The sequence below is a fragment of the Larus michahellis genome, chromosome 4, assembly GCF_964199755.1.
Source record: "Larus michahellis chromosome 4, bLarMic1.1, whole genome shotgun sequence".
NCBI lineage: Eukaryota > Metazoa > Chordata > Aves > Charadriiformes > Laridae > Larus > Larus michahellis.
Window position 1 is genome coordinate 23,005,236 of NC_133899.1, and position 18,361 is coordinate 23,023,596.

The 18,361-nt window shown below is 48.1% G+C and overlaps 1 protein-coding gene across 3 annotated transcripts; it reads right to left on the minus strand.

Moving 5' to 3' along the window:
• Positions 1-1,517: 1,517 nt before the first annotated feature.
• Positions 1,518-16,674, minus strand: GFOD2 (Gfo/Idh/MocA-like oxidoreductase domain containing 2). 3 transcript variants are annotated; one of them, XM_074583453.1, is made up of 3 exons: positions 16,555-16,674; positions 10,552-10,895; positions 1,518-3,813 (listed from the first exon to the last, which is right to left on the minus strand). In XM_074583453.1, exons 2-3 carry the CDS (start codon positions 10,808-10,810, stop codon positions 2,915-2,917), a joined length of 1,158 nt encoding a protein of 385 aa, XP_074439554.1. In that variant the 5' UTR covers positions 10,811-10,895; positions 16,555-16,674; the 3' UTR covers positions 1,518-2,914. The 3 variants fall into 3 exon arrangements, with proteins under 3 accessions (XP_074439554.1, XP_074439555.1, XP_074439556.1); XM_074583454.1 differs by lacking the exon at positions 16,555-16,674 and adding an exon at positions 11,238-11,327; XM_074583455.1 differs by lacking the exons at positions 10,552-10,895; positions 16,555-16,674 and adding an exon at positions 9,051-9,148.
• Between the last annotated feature and the right edge of the window lie 1,687 nt (positions 16,675-18,361).

Here is an 18,361-nt window from a genome sequence, read left to right on the forward strand (position 1 = left end):
GTACTCCAGGTGGGTTCTCACCAGAGCAGAGCAGAGGGACAGAATCACCTCTCTGGATCTGCTGGCCACGCTTCTTTTGATGCAGCCCAAGGTGCAATTGGCCTTCTGGGCTGGAAGAGCACATTGTTGGCTCGTGTTCAGCTTTTCATCCACCAGTACCCCCAAGGCCTTTTCCGCGTGGCTGCTCTCTATCGCATCTTTGGCCATAACCACGCTTTTCCCTCATAACGGTACATCTCTGTGCCATTGCCCTGGACCTGGGTGATTAAACAAATTTCAGAGCATTTATTGCTGAGCGGAGGAGGCACAGGTGCTGGGGTCAGCCTTCGCCCGCTGAGGCACCCCTTTGGTTGCCGCATCACTCTCTCCAGGCTGTAAAATGCCATTGTGTTTATAAAGGAGCTGTGCAAGAGCCTGTTTCTCCTGCCATGGTACAACGAAGACAGAGACCACTTCTCCGCTTACAGTCAGCCTCTCCTGAACACTCCAGGGTGCAAAAGACGCACAAAATCCCAGAGTTTTCCTGGCTGCTGGCTTGACGGATGGGACTTGGTGCTGGTCTTTGTAGACCCATTCGTTGTAGCGGCGTTTGTGGGGAGGGCGCCACTGGGGTCCCTCGTCCCTGTTGGAGCAGGGCCGTCACCAGTGCCAGATCGAGATGGCCGCAGCCGTGTCCTGCAGAGCCCTGCCGTCCCTGAGGATGGAGACTCCCCACCCCCTGGTGACCTCTCCCAGGGCTGCAGCATCCCCTGAACCTCTGTCACCACCATGGCCAGCCGCATGGGCTGGAGCTCAGGAGACGTTATCTCAGCTGCTTTACATAGCCCACAGTCGTCACATGAGATGCTCAGAGCTACGGCAGGAACGCCTGTAAAGGAAGGCTGGCAGAGACACAGCTCTCACTCCTCCACCTGCCAGAGCTGGGAACAGTGAACAAATACCAACCCTTTGCTTTCTTCATCCAGCTGACAGGAGAGATGAGATTGTGCAGAGCACAGGAACAGCCACGCTCCTACCCTTTAAAATGGCATGTCAGTAGACTTGTTTCTGTTGAAAGTAAATACCTACGGGTAAATAGTTGATTTATAAACTGAGCAAAGAAAGCGGTCCCATCGATGCTACGGGGATTTTGATTCTTACCAGCAATTTCCATGATGAGTCAGGCTGAAAGATAACGATCCTGTTAATTTCACAAGTTGACACGGTAAGTCCGAGATAGGCAAGAGGATCCCCAAAACCAGCTACACAACAGCCACAGCCCAAAGGCAACAGCAAAGAGGTGAGAAATAGATCTTCTGGTGGGACTTACTTTCCCTGGGTGACAAATGGGTGACGCTTGCTAGGACAGCACAGAGCTGCCTCCTGCTTTTTCCACAGCCAAGCTCCCCGGCTGGCAGCAACGGAGCACAGCCATAGGGAAGGGCTCGAGAGGTCCTGAGCCCCAGCTGTCGGCCTCCTGTTCACGTTTATCAGGATGGTTTCAGCTTGACCAAATCAAACACGAGCACACAGATGCATAAAGAATGCCCTCAACAAACACAACTTTTTATTTCTGTAGAAAACAAGATATTTTTCAGGAAGGACCAGCTTATGAAACAGCAGTTTGCATGTTAATATACATAAATACACTGGGTTACAATTTAGTGGGAAACACATTTTAAAAAAAAAAAAAGCTTTCAAGTACACAAAATAAATGTAGTAAAATTGTACTGTCCCTTCCGCGTACCTGCCTCAGAGAGAAACATTTCTCATACGGAATGAACTTCCACCCACGATCTGCCAACAGACCTCTCCACTGGACAAGCTGCGGGAGGGCGCAAGGATGGGCAGGGCCGGAGGGTTAATATCCAGTGTTTGAGATTAAGAGCAGACTTACCCATGGCAGCTCAGTCCCCGTTCTCTCAACTATCAGGATGTGTATAGCATGACAATTACCCAGCCAGCACGGTAAGAGAGCTGCAAGACATAGGAAAAACCTCCTGACTTCAATCTTCAGGTCCCCGGAAGGTTAATGCTGTACAACTTCATTACCCACCACACCGTGGAAATCCCGTGACCCGGGGAGGCATTGATTAACAGTGGCAGAAATGAGAACGTGGCACCGCAGTCACGGCCCCGGGGCTGCCAAGGCAGTAAACGCAACCGACGGACACAGAGCTTACAGAAAAAAGCTGCTGGATGCAGACAGCCTCTTGAGTAGAAAGAATCGTGTCTACAGGTGTGGAAGAATTGCATAAATCATCACAGACTTCCTGAAGATTTTCCTGCCAAGATACTGTCACCAGAGAATTCGTAGCATCATTTAAATAAAATACCAGTTTAAATGAATTGGAAAGACATTTGCCACGTGCAGGAAACCAAAAGGCCGATCCTTGCGTTACACACTTTAATCCGTTTCTTCTACTTTTCGTCCTATAGGAGCTTAGAGACCTGTTACATCACCCCATTTTTTTATAAAAAAATTTTACAAACCAAGGAGTAAAACCTAATCAGCCTCCAGAAGAGAAGGAAAAGGCACGCAAACAACAGATACTCCCTGATCTTGCTCTACATGCTCTCATGTTAAAATTGTTAAAACACAAAACCTGTGCAGCAGGGGTTGTGTCCCATTTCCGAGCCATGCAACGGCAGAGATCCCACGCTTCACCACAGCTACTGCAAGTGCAAAGGGCAATTCAAGTTTTCCTACCAGTCTCCAAGAGAGAAATTAAATGTTTGCAAAACCAGAAACATTTAAAACTCTTTAAACAATTTAAATCAGAACACTTTCTATCAGAACATGACATATTTTACACGTTTAAAAACCCAAGGAACTCAGGTTATTAAATAAGGATCTACATATCTTAAAAACAGAGAGGTTTTTTTACATTACAGCCAGAAGTGTTAATTGTCCTATCTTCCAAAGCAGGAATGTTCATAAGTTATTTCTTTGCAGCGCCTCGCAGAGGTTTTGATTGGCATCTGGTTCCTCGGTCATCACCTCCACAGCCTCCCACTCCCCCGACCTGCTGGATTTCTTGATGGCCTCTACCACACTCTGCATGTACAGGCCATCTTCAAAAGAGGCTGCCATGGAGACAGGTTTATGATCCCATGTCCGACGGTCTTCCTGATCTTGGAAAGACTGCCGCAGTGCTTGCACCATGTACACCATTCCTTTTAGGTAAAGCAGCGGGATGTCTTTAAACCCCATATCCAAAAGGCCCTTGTTGACAGGCAGAGAGTCTGTAAACAGTAGTTCTTCTTGGAGCGCGGTGTTTTTCTGTCCGTACAAGTCCGTCCCACGAGCTATGAGACGACCGGTAGACCCAACAATCATGACTTCATGGATGAATGATCCAGGCATGTTGAAGTTGAGAGTCACAGTGCAACAGACACCCTCACTCATTAGCATCTGGAAAAAGCAGAAGTCATCGCTAGTGACGTGGCGGATCCCGCTTATAGCCGTGTTCTGCTTCACAAAAGTCTTGAGCAAACCGTGGACCTTCTCTGCTCTCCTGCTGATGAGGTGAGTTAGGAGGTCGATAATGTAGGTGCCCATTGTATGCAGACCACCTCCCCCCATCAGCTCATCGCAGATCCAGTTGTACTTGTGGCTGAGCAGGCTTCCCCCATAAACGCGTACATCGCAGATCATGACGTTGCCCACGTAGTGTTCTTCTATCAACTGCTTCATCTTCACAAAGGCAGGCAAGAAACGGAGAACATTGCCAACAATGCTCATCAGCTTTGGGTAATACCTGGCAGCTGTGACCATCCTGAAGGCATCCACAGAGGTAGCAGCTTTCTCACAGATGACATTCTTCCCTATTCCTGCAGCACAAATGAAAAAAAAGACTATAGCACACACGAGCAAAACACGCTCAGATGCCCCAAAGGCTGCCAAGAAGTGGGGGTTTTAAGAGTCAGGCTTTCCTGCTGCAGTTCAAAGGCAAAGGTCTAGGAACGAAAATAGGAACGCCAAGGGAAGCAAGGCTCAAAGCTGCTTCCAAGATGCTCCGATTGCAGAGCTGACAAACTCCCACAGAGAGAGGCTCCAAATAAAGAGAGGATTTTTACATCATGAAAGATAAATGGCCAAATGGCATCACATGGTATCAAAACAAGATGCAATTTGCATGTTGTAGCTATAAAATTATTTGAATGCCTGTACAGCCAGAGGAAAAAAAACAGTCATGTACCCTGCAGGGAAGAGGTGAGTGGAGATTTGATTTTCATTTTGTATTTCACCACCACTATGAATTTATTATTTTAAATAGATTCATAGAAATGGGACATACAAGATAGTTATTGGCCTGCATACAGAACACAAGAATTAGAAATAATGTTTTGGTTGGTGGATTCTTAAAAGCATAGCTAATTGGAAAGCAGAGCAGTTCAGTCTGCACGGGCAGCCTGCTAGTACAATTACACTGCAAAGGTGACTGAGTTCCGCAGATGACAGCTGCACTCGCAAGCTGATCCGCTGGTTTTTATTCCTACTGATACACTTCACCTTGTGCTCAGCCTGGGCACTCAATAATTCTTTTTTTTTTTAATGTAAAGCAGAAATCAAGTCATACAAAAGAGCATCCCGGTGCAAGCTTCAACCAAATTCCTACATTCGGTGCTCTGCTGGTATTCCTTCTTCCTCCCCCATTTTCACCCTTTTCTCATGACACGCTTTACTTTTCTCATATACATCTATTCTGATAAACTACTCATCTAAACAACATTTTTTCAATGTAACAACCAGGGGTATACCTAGTGTCTCCAGATATTAATGGTTGGTGTCAGACCTGAAGGTCGGTCACATCATCCCACAGTTTCTGCCTAGGAATTGCAGGAATCACTGCATGTGGTGGTAGGCACCTCTCTAAAAGCTTCTCCTTACCCAAGAGCAGACTGCACTCCCTGCTCAGAACAGCTTTTAATCAACTCCCCGATGAGAAGACACCACCAGCACAAGTGCTTAAATTGGTCTCTCGCACAAGAAGAGAAGCCAGATCCCACACTGCAGCTCCTGCTCTCAGCACTCCACCTCCTGGCTGCGCTGAGCAAGCCTTTCAGGAACCCTCCAAGCGGTCCAGGGGCCAGCCAGCTCCTCGGCCAGGGAACTACAGCTAAAGAAAACTCAGAACCTGTATTTCTAATAGACAGACGCAAAATCTGGTCAGATAACGAGCAGACTATAATTTTTAGCGGTCTCTTTCAAAGAAACCCCCTAAATAGATGTGAGTCAGCAGAAGCTTTAATGAACAACAGGTAAGGTCAAACTCCCTGGACAACCTGGCCATCCTTGCTAAGCCCCTTTGTCAGGGACCATTTCTGACTTTCCTGTCCCCAATCCTGCTGCTGACATGAGGCACAACGCTCTGTTCAATATTCTGCAGGGCTTGCTGAGTGCCTCTTGAGGTGCTTCAACACCTGGCTTACCTGCCTTCTTGTTTAAATGGCACTTATCTCAGGCCAGGTTAGAGTAAAATACAAGCAAAAAGAAAAAGCGAAAGGATCGTCACAGCATCCTAAGCAGACCGCAGTCCTCCAAGTTCAGCAAAAATAAAAGCAACTCTCGATCCACATACTCACGGGGTACAGCTCTGCAGTCACTGCTCTGCCAGTGCTGCTCTCCCCCTTACACAACACCATGCCCTCCGCCATGTATTTCATGGTACACCCAGCTCAGGGTACAAACCCACCGCGGAAATATTCACTCATCTTGGCTCTTTTTCTGGCAGGTTTTTACCCCGAGCTGGCTCTCCAAGGAGCCTGAGAGAGTCCACACAAAAGGGGCTAGGTTCCTGCAGCAGGGGACCGAGAGCAGAGAGGGCCAAGCCAGAGACCACCGCTGCCACCCGAGGACAGACGTTTCACGGTGGGCGGTCGATCACCCCAAGCTGCCCTTGTTCTGCCACTCCCGTGCCCACCCTCACCCTGTGTCAGCGCTGTGCTCTCTGTGCCAGCGGAGGCCAAGCCACTTGAGGAGCTAAACCTGACTGATGCTTGTTTTGGGAACGGCAGCCAGAGCAGTGCACCGACAGCTCGGCACAGCACGCCGACCGCTACCAGAGCACCAGGACGGGGACCTGGGTACACCTTAACATTTCTGGATAATGCTGCGGTTGCCCTCAGTGGGACATGCCCCCAGCTGTCCCCAGGCTAACACAGATGGCCGTGCAGCCAGAATAAAGGCTGAATCAGAGATGACTACAAGGTCCCTCATGTTTTCTGAGACAGAGCAACTTACAACCCTCGTCTTGTTACTATTATTTTAATAATGAGTAAAGTGAACTTTGTACCATATTGTTTTCTTAAATCACCACTGCAAAATTTTCGGTTGAGGTCCCCACCAGCGAGGAGAATCATAGAATCATGGAATCATTTAGGTTGGAAAAGACCTTTAAGATCATCGAGTCCAACCATTAACATGAGAGCCACCATGGGGCTCTGGGGCTTTTTGGAGCCCTCTGTAAGCCAGTTCAGCTCGGGAAGCATCTTTCCAACCAGGTGGGTTAAATCAGCTCACAGGTATGTCTAAGCTCACAGCTGCAAGCCTGGGCCACATCCAAAACTTGCCATACATGAAGTATTTTACAGTCCTGGTTAATAAAATGCAAGCACAGAAAACTTGCTGCTTTCTCATGCTACCTGGTGGACGCTACCCAAAGTGGTGACAGCAGCTGGGGATGGAAACAGGTCCCAGCTATTGCCAGGGCCCCCCAGCACACTCCTTCCTGCTGGTAGGGAGGGTGCCAGTGTGGGCACGAGGAAAGAGAAGGGGCCCTGCAGCCTGGTGGGGCCTTGGAAGGGGGAGCGTGCATGAAAAGATGGGAGAAGTGCAGACCAAACCTTAAAGAGTCCGCTGCCTCTGCAATCAACACGCATGTGATTGCATGCATGCCTCAGGCTGGGTGCAAACCAGCAGGCCACGATGACACCGAGGCCACACCTGGCCCACCGCTCCATCAAGGAGGTCCTTCGTGTCCCAGGGGGCCCACTGAGTGGCCTGGATGGGGAGAGGTCCCGCCACCCTGTGCGCGCGTGGGACAAGCAGGGGCAGCCGCACACAGGGGTGTCCCCGCAGCGCAGTCGGGAGGGGACCAGCCACATGCCATGCAGCCTGCCCAGGCAGTGTGAGGAGTACCCTTCTCACTGTGACAGGTACCACTTCACCTCTTCGGCTGTTTCGTTGCCCGGCTGTCGTTGCCACAGCTGCCCACGCAACACTTTCCACAAACAGCTCAAGTTCCCAGCCTTGCCCATCTCTGCACGAGTTACAACGTTGCCTCAAAATACTAAATGTATTTATCTCATGTAAATGTGTCCATTGAACTGAAGCTCCTCTTCTTTACATCCCTGAATAACGTCAGATACCTGAGGTTGCCCCTAGGAAGATGTACAGCTGGCCGCTGTTGAAGCACACCTTTGTCCACCGTAAGAAGCTGGGAGTGACTGAGGAGTCTTCCCAAATAACTGGCTGCTTCAGACATACTTGCTTTGGGAACCTCCCAAAGAATGAACGCTCATTCCTAAACGCACTCCTTCATTTCATTTCTTGTTTGCCTACAGTTTGAAAAGGCCTCTGTGCTACCGGTGACCGAGACGGGAAGCACGATATGCAGAGAGCACTCGTAACATGCTTGTTCATCCTGTTTCAAGAACAGGAAATCTGGATCTGTCCCAGCACAGAGCAGTGACAGAGCGCTTTCTGACTCCTTCCTTCATAATTAACATACTATATATGTTTTATATAACACATATATAACATATTATACATGTCATATCATTAACATAACATAACCCCCACCATGGCAGGGGGGTTGGAAATAAATGATCTTTAAGGTCCCTTCTAATACGAACCATTCTATGATTCTATATACGGGCTATAATTTGTAGGGACTCCACAAAGTCAGGGGTCAAGCAACCTATGTTATAAAGACGTCTTAAATGATGTAGTCAACCAGTATAAGCCAAGGGAGACAAGTAAAAGGTTCCTCTGTAGCCACTCCACAAGCCATCTGTTTGACAACAGGGCTCAGTACGTGCAGCAACATTATCTTCAGCATCCTGAAGAAATTTTATTCTGAGCATTTTGCATGTTCTGCCTCCCTGAACCCTGCCTCACGCACAAACATCCTGTGTTTTACATTCCACTCCAGCCGGTAACTCCGCTCTAGGCTCACCTAATGCAAAGGTGGATGCATTTCAACTGTGGGACGCGAACCACAACACAGACATTTTGTGAAATTAATTTAGTTCCTCCGAGATCAAATGAAGCACAAATTTTAGGATAGCTTCTTGCTTTGCCTGTTGCTGAGATAAACCATAAGATTACACTGATTTTAATTTGAATTATCCTCTGGGCTTTGGTCTGTTCTGTCTGGTTCATGAACTCCATCCAGTGTTACTGCTTTGTCCCCGCCATGCCAAAGTTGTGCCTACGCTTGTTTATGGATGTCTGTCAGTACAAAACTTAAGCAAGCAAATTGTACTGCCTGGCAAAACTGCATCTCTCTCTCCTCTCTGCCAGAAATAAAAATGTAAGCACATTTTTAAATAAAATAAAATGCACTTAAAAAAGTATACAAATAAATAATAAAAAGTCCCAACAAGAAAAAATACCAACAAAACACACAAGACCATTATCACTACACCACATCTGATCTTTCCTAAAAACCCAGTCTCTCAGCTGGTAAACACCAATCTGTTATATACAATCCACAGCCAATAATTCTCCAATTATAAACGTCACTATATCAATCCGAACTTCCAGAGAAAACATACTTTCCATCTTTGGCGCTACCCTGATTTTGTGTTCCTCCAGAACGCTCCATCATAGCAAGCCCTCCAACACTATCTTAAAATATGTCATGACGTACTTGGCAGCAGATCTACAAATACCACCATGACGAACCTAGAAAGCTGAAAGACAAGGTCAGCATCGTATTGGGTCTGAGACGCCTGCATCAGTTTGCGGATCAGAACGTTTCAGGACAGACAGAAGTGAAGGATAAACTACCCTTCACTCCCTCATCCATTGATTTCCCTAGCTTTTTCAGCTTTCCACTTACCTATACTTGCAATCAAGCACACATATCACCGCCATACTTCTGCGCCAGCTTTATCTCACTTTCCTCCTCTGGATAATGCCATCTTACAGGTTCCCAGCCTTTGAAGAAAGAATCTCAATCCATTTTAGTTAATAATTCACCAGAGAAGGTTCAGTCTTCTCCTTTTAGTCCACTAGACAATCAAGAGCCATGAGAACTTCTGAAACACTCACTACTAGGAAGTGCTGAAAAGAACTTTTAGTCTATTTAAAGGGATAAATTCTAACTTACAATTCAAATATTCAAAAATCAGAATACTTTAAATTCAAAGGACAGTACTCTAATAAGGTAAACAAACAAATCTAACAATGTAAAAAGAGAAAAAAAAAAATCCTGAAATCTCTCTCTGCATATCTAAGTGGCATTGCGAATGTTTGTGCAGGGAGTTGTTTACTTCCAAAACAAATTACTGTAGAGCAAAGAGGCTAAGAACAACAAACCACCCTGGCTCACATGGTCTGTGATATTACCCATCCTAAAATTAACTCATGCGGATCTCATGTAAACACGGTAAAAATATCACACTTGTTATTTAGAGAATTACATGGAAACTCACACCCACGCTGCACTACATGTGAGGACATTAACACTACAAAGTCACACGCTGGAGAATTAAGAAATGTCAGGACGCCTGGGCAGTTGGCTCCCACCTCCCTGCCCAACCAGTCTGGGGTGTCACCCCTTCTCTCCCAGACACCTTCACCCAGCCGGATTCCTCCTGCTGTGCCCAACATTTCCTTCTCCCCCCGCATCTGCCCTCCTGCGTCAAATGGAAGGATTCCTCCGGCACCCCGGATCATGCCAGCCTCCTATGGACATGGGTGTCCCCAGAGAGCTCCAAGTGGTGGCCAGGGTCACAGCACACTGGCTGAAAGCAACATCTGCAGAGAATTTAGGTCTTAACTGACAAGATTCCACTAAGTGCATGCAAACATTTTTTCAAAGGCTTTTAACTTCCATGTTTGGTTTTATTTGTGGGGAAAACAGAAAGCAGAACTAAACAACTCCCTCACCCCAGGCAAATTTCGGTTCCCTATGGCAGAACGCGGGGAGATTTGAAATGAGCTAGGCTACTTAAGTTGTTTGGGGTTTTTTGTTTGTTGGTTTTTTTTTTGTTTTTTTTTTTAAGTGGGCATAGAAAACATTTTGCCCCCTCATCATCATCCCTGAAACAGCTCATTTTTATTAAGATCTCCCCACCATTAGTTCAGTATGAAGAAGATGTGGGATATTTTAGCCCAATTGGTTCGAGATTTGCAAAGCTATAAGCAATTATAAATAGTATTTTTACAAAAAATTCTAAGTAACCTTTCCCACAGGTGGCGCTACCAATTCCACACAAACCCTTTAGCACTGTATTTGCATGTTTGTGCAACCAGCATCATGCTGGGGTAACGGCTTCAAATTTCAATCTGCCAATGAGCTACAGACTTTTGGCCCAACTCCAAAGATAAAAAGGTACCTAGAGCCTTCACAGCAATTTGTCGAGTTAGCGGTGGAGGGATATTGATGCAAACCAAATCTACGTCCTGGTGCAGCAAGACATCGTCAGTCCGACTCGTGTAGAAGGAGATGTTCATTTCCTCTGCCAGCTGTTTGGCTTCCTCCTCCGTCTTCCCCCAAAGTGCTTCAATGGAGAAGCCCTCTGCTCTCAGCAGGGGTACCAGTACCCGGGCAGTGCTGCCAGTTCCAAACACACCCACTCCAGGAAGCATTTTCATTCTGCATTCATTCAAGCATCAGGGTCTACACACAGGCCTTCGATAAAATGTTCAGCTGCTCAGCTTTCTGTTCCATCCACAGCTCCTAAAACGTGAAAAGCTACAAGTCAATACCAACAAAAGGCATATTTTGACATCAAATGCACCTAGCCTAAATGCTAGCTTCTATCCTTCACACAGCATTCAAATTTTTCAGAGCCTCATGAAAAAAAAAAAACCAACAAGCAAACAAAAAACAACACCCCCAAAACTGGCAATCCTTAGAGAAATAGTATTAAGGGACAAGTCAAACAATCCTATTATGGAATAATGGTAAGAAAGCAGCTTGACGAAGTCACGAGCATCTCCTGAGCTTCAAAACTCAGCACACACATACAGAAACACACACAAGCACGGTGGGACAAACCACAGATGGCGAGGCACAAACCGGGAGCAACAGAAAGCACCAAGGGGATAGGACACAGAGTCTATGGCACCGGCTGTAAAAGCAGTGCCGCTGTAGTTGTGATGATGTAAGTCTCTAAATGAGATAAAGGTTTGTGAGATGAGGCACTATCTTTTATTAGAGCGACTGAGATAGCTAGAAATAACAGGCAAGCTTTTGGGCACATAAATCTTTCTTCCAAATTAAATACACAAACTGAAAACAACTACTTGAGGCTTAACAATTTTATGGCAAGTAGTTAAGCCACTGCAGAGAACATCTAGAAAATATGTCCTGGGGGGAAACCCGCATTCACTGAGCTTGCTTAGCCTGGAGAGGAGAGGGCTACAAGGAGAGGTAATGTCAGTGTTTAAATACACAGAAAACTGCTCTCAGAAAGGAAAAGGGCACTCCTCTAAGTCCACTGTGGGTAGTTAGAAGTTTTACTTAATTCGGGACAGTTAAAAATATCTCCTCCTGCCCATGCCACTTAATCTCCAGGGATGCAGGGTTTTGCACAGAATTATCATATTCCCTGCACACAAACATCTGGTTAAGCCCCACTTTTTTGTTAAGTAATTCCTGGTAAATTAATGCCTTTGGGTCCCTACTTGCCAGTTTGTCTTGGAACTGCTTCTGGCCACAACTGGCTGAACCGCCTTTAGCATTCACTTGAGCTCTAAATTCGAGGAGAGATGTTAGAAGTCTCCTCAATCTGTGACACTGCAGCAACCTACGAGCTGGCTTTTGTTCTGTGCCTTTTGGAATTCTTATTTACTACACCCAGCATTGACCTTCTTTGAACGATTTATTTTTTTTTTTAGAAATAAAAAGTTTTCTTCATTTTTCTTCATTTTATAAACACAACGAATTCAGTTTTCTTTAGAAGCTTAGGAAAAGGCAAAGACCATGTTGCAAAGAGAACTGGTACCACCAGATCAATACCTTTGGAAAAAATCCCCACAAGCAACAAGAATCACAATCTATTTTGGAAAGTGACGGTCACACATCTCCCCATCCTAAAATACGCTAAGTTACAACGCGTGAAAGCAAATCCCAATACGGCACCAGGAAGCCCTAGCATGTAAGTGAAACTACCCGCAGTGCAAATACTTTGTATGCTATCGGCATTTTCTTAGTCTGGGGGTGCCTACACTGACCAGCATAACAAAACTGCAATCCCAACTGAATTTCTAGGTATTCTTGTGGTATAGACATTAAATTAGGAACAGCAGCACTTGCGAATATTTCGCAAAACACACACAAATGTTTACAGATGCTATAAAACACCTCATGAATCATTTACTGAATTAATTCAGTATGGTTTTTGCTTGTTCTGTGTGATGTTAGATTTGCAGTGATACAGTCATGGTCTGTCTCTATAAGCAAGAGCTAAGTTCATTTGAAATTTAATTTACTCCTTTTTATCCAACATTTAGCAAAACACTCAGATAAGGATGATATCAAAAGGATCTTGAAAATATTTACTATTCTAAGTAAAAGGGTAATTTACTGGCAGGAAAGATGGCTTGCATTCAGGCTTGTTTTCTATAAATGACCAAAACAAAAATAAAGTCTTGCAGCTGGATAGGCAGTAAGTGTAACTGGTAAAGTCCCTACACATCTATATTTGGCAGTTTACAGGCTGGAAGAAGAAAAAACTGCCTGCGGTAAAAAGAGTGTCATCTTTTTTTTTTTTTTTTGAACAGACACAAGCTAAGCAAGGTAGAATACAGACAAGGTGAGTGTGGGCCCGGTTGCACCAGATCACACAGACATTCTCAACGTCATCAAAATTACACAACATGACAAAAGTTTAGAAAAAGTTGAATTCTTTGAAAAATGCTACTAAGAGCACACTGTAGCATGCACAATAGGAGATTCCTGCCACTCAGGATAAGTTGATTTCTCTAACACTCACCCATTTTAAGTTTTACTTTTTTCTGTTTCCTGTCCAACTGTCTTAAAAATCTCAGTCAGATGGAATTAATTTTAAACTCACTTCTTCCCAAAACATAATGCGCTGCTGTTGGTGTCACTAGTGGCTATCGGCACAAATCCACAAAAGGAGACCAACTCCTGATGGTAGAAGAACGTAAGGACACCAGCTCACCAGTGGTACCAGAACAATCAGTCAACCAACCCAGCCTAAGCAATGACTTCTAGCAAGGCAGCCACGCTCTCCGGGTACAAAGGCATGGCTTGCACAGTTACAGGGCCCAGCAGGGCTTGAAACCCCCCAAATAATGCAGCCAGTGGGCTCTGCAGAGCGGCACTGACCAGAGGGTATGCTTCTCTTCCCTCATCTGAGAGCAACCGCAACCTCTTATTCCCTCTTTAGTCTTTCACTGACTGGGAAGTCCTGGTTTGCGAGGACAGTCACACCTGGATGGATGTGGATGCCGGAGGGCAGCAAAACCACAGTTATTTGCACAGGGCAAGTCACAGAGCGTATGTGGCACAGGCAGAACCAGAGCAAATGCTGAAAGAGCTGTAACGGGAGGTTCAACACGAGCTTTTGAAAAGGGGGCACGTATTGGTACCCACCGCCCCGCACGCACACCTCGCAGACACGCTCAAGTGCTGGTAGATGTGGCAAGCCTAGGCCACCCTGGGGACGCTATCTAAAAACCCACTGTATCAGAACGCAGCCACAGCTGAGGAGAGAGGCAGCTGTAACTAACAGTCTACTAAGATTGAACAGAGGCCCCAGAAGAACAGCACTGTGCCACCGCAGAAGTCCCCAGAGCACCGTTCTCTGGAGCTCTACATGCATTTCTGATACTTCTCTAAAGGCTGGGGGGGGGGGTGGGGGGGAAAACAGAACTGGACAAGATGCAGACAAAGGTGATCAAAAGCATACAACATCTTCTACATAAGCATGACCTAAGCAAGCAAAGATTCCCCAGTCTGGAAAAGACGCGACTGAGAAGGATGTCACAGAAGGTAATAAAGTCATGAGTGGCTCAGGACGGAGAAAGACCAATTTTTCAGTGTTTCTCTCAATGCAAGAACTAATCAAACGCAGCTCAGAAAAGGCAGGATCAAAACAATCTGACGAAGGTGATTCCTCACACCAAACTTTGGTAAGCTGTGAAATGCCTTGCCACAGGATATTGTGGACATTAACCATTTACAAGGAGTCAAGAGAGAGTAGACAAGTTCAAGGAATCCACTGAGGGTCACTGTAAAAACACAGAAGTCACATCCAGCACAACAAGTAGCTGAGCCAAAAACTACTGAAAACTTAAATTCAGCAGAGCATGGAAATGGCTGTAAGAAAGAAACTCCTGCAACTGCGATCAACACCAACTTAGAATTAGGTAAAATTTCTACATATTTACTCTAGCAGCAAGCAAGCCTCAAACCTTCAAAACGAGTCTCACCAAATTAGTTACATAAATCATAAAATGCCTTTTATAAGCCAATCTTTCAGAAATTAAAATCCTCCTGCACTGATGTCTCTGGTCAACAAACACTGGATTGTGGAATACTTTTCTGACGATCCTCTCACGGAAACACCAAAAGGCAGGGCTTTTATCTGGAAGTGAAAACCAGACTGAAAGAAGTATCTCACATGTCAGGAGATACAAACAAATCGCCTTTTTAGAGAGATGAAATAATCGATGCCTGCAACATCATTCTGAACTTAAATTTTCAAATAGAGGCACTTCAAGCTTCTTAACCTTGTTGTTAGCTGCCATTCCTTTTTGTGATGACAAAACGTTTCTATTCTTGTTGAATTTCACGGTGAGTTTGAAGTCCCATCCTACAGTCACAGAAAGGAGCTGTTTGACTCTTTTGGGATACAGAGCAACAAGCATTTATGTGACCCAATGCAATGAAAAACCTTACAATTCCTACAGGATTCAACTCAATTCCACACTGAAGCAGTCAGGGAACTCAGGAGGCGAAAGTCTCAAAAAATATATGTTACAGTCAGGAACTACAGTGCCCAGAAACCTTTGTGGACCATTACAGATAGTAGTAAGAGGTAATAAAAGAACAACAGCCTGTGTCCAGAAATACGCTTGTCAGCTTAACACTGGCTTTGCAGAAGGAGAAAGAAATTCATGCTTCTCCAACTCATCCTAAAAAGTTCCACTTTGGTTCCAAGGAAGGTGAGGCACATGCTGGAGCAGCACGCCAGCAACAGGGGCACTGTTTCCATCCAGCTGGTTGTTGCTGTTGAGTTTGCAAAGGAAAGACAAGTAAAAAGGGCTGTACAAGTAATAAAGTTGTTACTGGTTGTGACATCCTCATGGGTATTAAGGTTGCATGAGAACCTTTGACAAAATCTACATAGGAATCGCTCAGATTTTCACTTTGCATTAGGGGTCTTGCACCAGTGACGTTAATGCACTGCAGAGACATTTTCCTGCGAAAACAGATGCTGCCACAGAACCGTCAGTTCTGCAAGGACCCCAGCAGAGGTGACTGAAATGCTGGTAGAGACTGCAGGCATCACGCTGCAAACCAGCAAGATCTCTGCAGGAACAGAGCTGCGGAACTCCACTGGTGCACCCTGAGAAACTGGAGGTCACCTCATACGTGAAATCATTTTTTCCTGTCAAACTGTTCATCCAACCTCCTGACACACGCACGCCTGAAGCTCTGAGCCACGGTTTGCATGCACGTGGTTCACGTGTCGATCTCAAAGAGACAGACATGCTTTTTTTACTAAACGTGCTTTTAACTCCGTGCAGGCAGGTTGTGTGATAACCCACGAATCCAACGCCTCGAGCGACTCCCACCACACCTCAAGACAAGGCCGGCACAGTGCTCTGTCCTTCCTGGTCCGGATGCTCAACGGCTAAGGCCCGTTTCTGGCACATCGCTTCCCGCAGGTACCGCCCGAGGTCAAAGGCGCGGGCAGGGGGTGCCAGGGACAACAGCAGCTGGAAAATCATGGAAGCCAAGACAGCCCTCACACTATCACTGTGCTGCGAAGCTCCAGGCAGGGTCATGGCAGCCCCGGGTATGCCTCTGGTGTAGCCCGCGGTGCTCCCTGCTGACCGGGGGTGCAGGGCTCGGGCTGCTGCTCTTTGTGTGTGGGTCCCTCACGGGACCGGACCAGGCAGAGCCTCCTCCCTCCCTCCACCTCACCTCACCGCAGGGGGCTGGACCGGGCAGGCCCACTCTTCGCCTCAGGGAGCCGGACCGGGCTCGGCTCAACTCACCTCACCGGCCCGCACCGAAGCGGTCCCTCCAGGCCTCTCCCCGGCCGCGCCCGGCGCGGCGCCCTCGGCCAGGGACGCTCTCCCCTGGCCGCCAAGCGGCGCCGGGCCGGGAGGGGGGGTTGGCCCCAAGCCACCCTTACCTGCCGCCGGAGGGGCCGCCACCGCGACCGCCGCCCCCCGCGCATCCTCCCGCCGGGCGCGCTCCCGCGGCGCCCGCTCGCTCGCGGCGCGGCACGGCCCGGCCCGGCCCGGCCCGCGCAGGCGCGGCAACTCCGCACCTTCGCCGGGTAGCGGCTTCCAAAATGGCGTCCCCCAGAGGGGCTTCACCCGCCTCGTGGAGGGCGGCCTATCCCCCGGCCGAACACGGGCAAGGCGGCGGGCCTCCGGCCGACGGACAGCGCCGGCAGCCAGTAGCAGATCGGCACGGCGCGTCGTCATCGGCTCGATGCGCTCCTGGAAGGATGCTGCGGTCCCTCCTGCGCCGCCTCAGGGCCGCCCCGTCCCCCCGGTACCGGGGTCCCAGCACCGGGCCCGGCGCCCCGGGATCCCCCGCCGCCCCCAGCTCTGCTCTGCCCGGGGCATCCCCAGTGCCCCGAGCCGCTCCCGCTCAGCTCCGTGTCCGCCAGCGCCCGGGGCTTTTCCAGGGGTGCTTGGGCTGAGGGCCTCGCCGAGGTGTGCTGCCGGCCTGCGCCTGCCTGACCCGGAGCAGCGCGACACCCAAAGGGCCCCTCTGCAGCCGCCATGCTCCATCGATCTCATGGGTGCTTGTCAATATCTAAAGGGCGGGTGGCAAGGGCGTGGGGTCAGGCTCTTCTCAGTGGTGGCCGGGGACAGGACAAAGGGCAATGGGCACAAGCTGGAACACGGAAATTCCACCTCAACATGAGGAAAAGCTTCTTGACTTTGAGGGTGGCAGAGCCCTGGCACAGGCTGCCCAGAGAGGTGGTGGAGTCTCCGTCTCTGGAGACATTCCAAACCCGCCTGGATGCATTCCTGTGCCACCTGCTGTGGGTGACCCTGCTCTGGCAGGGGGTTGGACTGGATGATCTCCAGAGGTCCCTTCCAACCCCTGCCAGCCTGTGATTCTGTGAAGACAGCCCCCCTCCTCACACTGCTCCTCATCCTCTCCCTGCATTGCACAGGAGGCTCCTCGCCGGCTCACAACAGGCTGCACGGTGCTGCAGAAGTCAGGAGAGGAAGCCCTCGGTGGCAGGACGTCAGGCAGGAGCTCCTGAGCACCTTTTTAGTTTCCCTGGCTCACGGAAAGGGAGCAGGGAGCTGCTGCGAAATTCTGCAGCCTCCGTCTTGCTTTATATATTGTGTAAAGCATGGTGTATCTGCCTGACAATACAGGGCACCCTTTGTTATTAACGGTATTGTAATTTCCCGCTCTCCTTTCTCCTCTGCAGAGAGCGTCGTGAAATGTTGCCATGGAGCTGGAAGGGGCTCTGGAAGGAGAGGAGCTCTGTGGAGTCGGTAGTAGGCAAGATGTTAACTTTCAGTCCCGTCAGTGCCGCAGCTGGGAAGACTGGGAAAACACTGCCCACTAGAGAAGGTCTTGCTGAGCCCAAGTCCCCGTTGAGATGCATGCAGGTCCATGAGGGAGGAGGAGGTTGAGATGGGGAAAAGGAAGGGCTCATGGCTTTTGCTATCACTGACTTGTTCTTACTGAGCTCTGTAACGGTCTTTCTGCTTCCCCCTCTCTCCTTAATTGGAATGTAGAAAATTATCCTAATGGAGTGGAAAATCCAACTTGGTACGGGCAATCTAGGTGAGGCTTGTACTTATGTGCAGTACTCATGGAGCAGGATGGCTCCTGTCCATCTTCTGCACCAGAGACTTTGGAAGATAACTGCTGGTGTTGCCTGCTCCAGGATCCTTGGTGCCAGCATCTCTGAGATGGGGGAGAGTGTGAAGGAGTTCACCTTGTGGCCAATCGGCTTCATC